Genomic DNA, 5079 nt, shown 5'->3' with positions numbered 1-5079 from the left:
TTAAAATGTTTATCATTTATTTGGTTTAAAGCTTCTTATCCATATTTGGGGTGAAATTTTCCAACACGTTCATTTCCATCAAGGTTGGCGTATAATGTTTATAGGTTATTAACATTGTATGTAGATAAATGCACGAGTTCTGCAGCCATGGACGTCACGCGATTTTTTCCATTACAACGTTAAGAAAACATTCCACGTCCAATATGAAAGTGTTCCACGTCAATATGGAAAAATACTAAAATATTGCACGATGGCGGTCCATTGAAACTCATTGGAAAATAATTTTAGGTATGTAATAGATATATGGTTCTGAATACTCATGAGTTAGTGATAATAAGTGTTAGATAATGGTAAATATGCAAGAAGAATGTTGAATTTCTCCATTAATATAGTTTTTTGTAACAGTTTACTTCCTTTTGCACATAAGTGTTGGTTATTTATCTTGAGGAAGAATTGACCTGCAGAAAATCAATATCAAGGGAGACAACAGCTTTATGGTATTGGAAAAATGATTGATCGTTTTTGATAATATTGTGATCATGCCAAAATCGATCGCCTTCGGATATTGTCATCTGAATGATTGGGTGTGTTATTTACATTTCAAACATAATGATAGAGTAGGTTTTCATAACGAATTAAAAAAGCTTAATTGACTGGCATGTCACTTCAGTGTTGTTACGGCCTGTATGTTTATGCTATGTAAAAGACGGGACTTTTCATGAGAAATAAAACAAAATGTTTTTACCAAACCAACTTTCTTTTAATTTGTAATTACTTGAATCATAGTATTATGAACATACTACCATTTAATAAATATATATATATTTATAATCACAACTGTGTAACAAGATCTCTACGTATTTCTTATTTAAGAATATACTATTTTACAAAATGATTGCAGGAACTTTGAAATATCATAAGGTTTCGCTATATATATAGCTCATTTTTACATATATAGTTGTATACTTATTTTTAAAATTTACTACAACTTTTCATATTCCATATTCCTAACATATTTACATTGTGTATAAAAATTATGTTTAATAAAATAACAATATTCACTTATTAAACTTATCAATATTGAAGAATATTGAGTTTAGCATGACAATATCATTACATATTATAGATCTTTATAAACTTGTCGGTCAAACTGTTGGCAAAATAACAAATGTTTCAATCAACTTTAATTTACTTAGCTTACAGTCTAAAATGGGTTTCATGTAAAATTATTTTAAATTGAATACTGTAAACAATAATCGATGTGTACGTACAAGTCATAAAACATATCTCTTATCAAATAAACATACTTTATAAACATTTTTGACCGATTTTTCATGTTGTTTTCTTCTTTTCCCGTGTTTAAAATTTATCTGTTTGCATGATGTTGTTGAGGTTTTACGAAACCCCTCATTATAGTTTCATGATTTCTCAAAATTAAAAAGGCGTAAATTTCAGTTATTGAATTAAAAACCAATTCTTTTTTTACATGCAGATATTGTTTTTACGATACAAAACCATTCTTGTACATCGAAGTGCTTCTGATATAACTTTCCCCTTTAATTTTCCCATGGCGGAACTTGATTTTAATAAACGAAAACTATAAATAAAATATTGAAAACAGATATAGTTTGCAGTTACCATGCAAAAATATGTCAACAAGTATGTATCACTTGTTATTTTCAAAGTACTCGAATTTTATGGATTATAGAGAGAAGGAAATTTTGCTTCAAATGTGTGAATGGATGCTTTATGATACTGTATTGTTATCTCATTCCGGTTCAGTGATGTTTTTTTATTGTTGTTTTTCATTTTTATTTACTAATGGTTCTTTAGTTTTTTCTGGACCTCCTCTCCAAATTTACTTATTGGTGAGGATTTACAAGAGTGATTAATTCCTACTCTGGTTATTTAGCATAGTAGACAGAAGCCTACATATATGGATATTTGCAGCACTGCTTCTTCCCTTCAGGTTTAGGGATAATAAATAACAACGTAAAGCATCTACTGCTCGGTTCTCTTGCTCCAAACATTGTCCAAGAAGATTCAGAGCTATTTCCCTGTGTCCCAGGTTTGGTTCCCTGTCAATTGTCCTAATAAGGTTTGAAAGTGCTATTTGCTTGTCATCTTGCCTCCCAAGGAAGCTGTAGGTCTTGTATTGTAGAAAGTACATGTAAGGGAGAGAATCGACAGTTGCACAATATATCAAACCGCCAAAAATACCTACAATAGCAATGTCCCTATCTGCAGAGCAGAACACCTCATACTGTAGCTCAGATGGAATACAGTTTACTTCACATGGCAGAAATTTTACACAGAATGCTGTAGCATATTGTATAGCATCTTCAGATATTTCATAAAATCCTCTTTCGGAGCTTGAAGGATGTAATCATAACAACCACAGATAGGCTCAACAACGTTTTTGTCATAGCTTCCTTCAATATCTCTGAGCACTATTTCTGTTCTGTTACGTTCCCCTATACAGTAAAACATTGATGCTAGCTTTAGTTTACTAGATGCAACATCTGTGTTCAAACCTAATGAGATCCATGTGGGAGCTGCAGCTGATATACCATTGTACTGTTGAATGTTGAGGGATGCCATGACAGATCCCAGTGTTGTACAGAGTTGTGGTGCAAGAAGACTGCATGCTGTTTTGTTCAATGCTTGGCATTGATTATAAAAAATGACTAGATAGAAAATATATTTCAGCAATGTTTGTAAAGCCACTTCGTTGGTGCTGTTGCTGATAAAAAAATAGACAAATACTTATGCTGGTATCCGTCTTCCTTGCAATATCTCTTAATAAATTTGCTGGAACAATATCACTCGTTTTGAACAGACATATATTATTCAATTTCAGCTGAAGCCTTGGACCAAGTTCATCACAATTTATACTCAGTAATGATGTTCCTTCGCTGTATATGATATACCACAGTATTTCAAGAATTTGAGGTTTAGATTCATATGGAACATGTCCCACCATTAAATTATTTCCTGGTATGATGAAATGTGGACAGTTTTCATTCAACACACTGTTGTACAGTACAAATAAGCAAGACGACAGACATACAAGTAAGTTTGTTACTTTCCAGAAATCAGAATGTGTATTTGCAATAAGGTGAAATAGAACTGTTTTACACATAAAACTTGAAATGGTGCCTTCATAACATGGCTTGATATAAGTCTTTAATATCATCGTCATCAAAACGTAACATCGCATCTGTGTGATATTGAGATTAAACATTAAACACCTTTCTGCTAGAGATGTTGATATTCTCCATTCAAGCTCATCATTTTCACTGCCCTTGCTTCCTACTCCAACAACAAAACACCCAGTATTGAGGCAATATCTTTTCATATCATCTGAAGGCCACTGACCTACACCTTGCCAATCTAACCATTGACTTGCTTGTAGAGGCCATGATTTACATCGATAAGCAACTACATGGTCAGTGTCCAGAAGACCAGGTCGACCAGTCAGTGTTTGTGCTGGGCCATGTCTCACTAATCCCTCACAAAGATAAGCTGCTGCTGGTGCTGCTTCTGCTGCTGTTACTACTGCTACTGCTACTGCTACTGCTGTTGCTACAAAAGGTTTAGACATAATTGTATTCCTCAATAGTATTCTCCCTGTCCTGTCTCTGAAATGGTGTTCATTAGGTGTATCATTGTCTGGAAGAGGAGCATCATTTCTCAAACAGTAACAGTAACCAGGTGATGTAGTCTCGTCCTGGATCATCAAAAAATTTGTAACACCAGGTTGCCATTCACTCCAGTCTTGTATCACGTTACGGTCATTAATACACGTAAGTTGGTCAGTGTCTGATTCTAGTCCGAGTGTAGTTGAGCCTTCAGACTGGCTGCCTAAAATGTATACTGAACCATTCGAATCCAGTAGTTGGCAAGATATTGTATTTACAGATTCTTCCAGCAGCAATGCTCTTCTTCTTTTCTCTACTATTCTCTCATCTACTCCTATATCAGCAAGAACCTCTGACAGTTTCACTGACACAGTTTGTATATAATCTGGTGCTTGAAACATTCTGAAAATTAAAGTAACCTACATATGAGCCGCGCCATGAGAAAACCAACATAGTGGGTTTGCGACAAGCATGGTCAGGATCCATGCTGTTCGCTAACAGTTTCTCCAATTCCAGTAGGGTTTTAAAAGCGAACAGCATGGATCCTGACCAGACAGCGCGGATGCGCAGGCTGGTCTGGATCAATGCTAGTCGCAAACCCACTATGTTGGTTTTCTCATGGCACGGCTCATATATATCACCTTTCTTGATAATCTAACAGATATATTTTAAGGTCTAAATTTATATCGCTAGGCACCAAGGTAGAGCCTTAAGTTTCCTAGAAAGTATTAGAATATAGTCTGAAATATGATAAGATTTAATTGATTAGGCTTTCAGTTATAAATGTTTTCATTTGGTTATAAACACAGTTTTATAAAATTTTCTGTTTATTACTGTTAGTATAATGACAGATCTCATATATTTAAAATGAATTATGTAAAAGTGGTTTACCTTTGTTTAGGTATAAAGTCATCAAATTGATTATAAACTGTATTGTTATTTGAACTGATTACTTACGTCCCCAAAACTATTTAAGGTTTCGATGGAGGCCTTGAGAAACAAAAGTCAAACAACACCAAATCATAGAAAGAAAGAGTTGTTTGACATGAAAATTGAACAGCATGTATTTTATAAAACATGTATATTACTTTACGAAACAAGTGTCAGTATACTGATATAAACATTGAATTCCGGAAAAGGGCTGCCTAAAGGGGCTCCACTTCCGGACAGTTAAACGCCTTTAAAAACTCATCATTTTCAAAGAACAGTTACACATGTTTGTTTTGATGCATTTACAATAGCGTGCGAGTGGTGAAATTTCACGTAACAAGGTGGAACATAGTTTTCAGCAATTGTTTATCTTTTTTTCTTTACAAATGGCATTCATTTTCCAAGGGAGACAACTTTTTCTCAAAGATTACCAAAAATAATCGGAAAAAGTTGTTTCCCTTTGAAAATGAATGCCATTTGTACTTAAAATAATCGGGAACAGTTGTCT

The 5079-nt window shown here is 33.9% G+C and overlaps 1 protein-coding gene across 1 annotated transcript; it reads right to left on the bottom strand.

The window, feature by feature from the left end:
* Positions 1–415: 415 nt before the first annotated feature.
* On the bottom strand, positions 416–4616 carry LOC128550294 (uncharacterized). Its single transcript, XM_053529092.1, has 2 exons — positions 4533–4616; positions 416–4043 (listed from the first exon to the last, which is right to left on the bottom strand). Exon 2 carries the CDS (start codon positions 4040–4042, stop codon positions 2675–2677), a length of 1368 nt encoding a protein of 455 aa, XP_053385067.1. The 5' UTR covers position 4043; positions 4533–4616; the 3' UTR covers positions 416–2674.
* Positions 4617–5079: the final 463 nt, after the last annotated feature.

Source organism: Mercenaria mercenaria, chromosome 17 (genome assembly GCF_021730395.1).
Source record: "Mercenaria mercenaria strain notata chromosome 17, MADL_Memer_1, whole genome shotgun sequence".
NCBI classification, from domain to species: Eukaryota; Metazoa; Mollusca; class Bivalvia; order Venerida; family Veneridae; genus Mercenaria; species Mercenaria mercenaria.
Note: the sequence above shows the minus strand (reverse complement) of the source record. Positions and strands in the feature narration are given on the sequence as shown.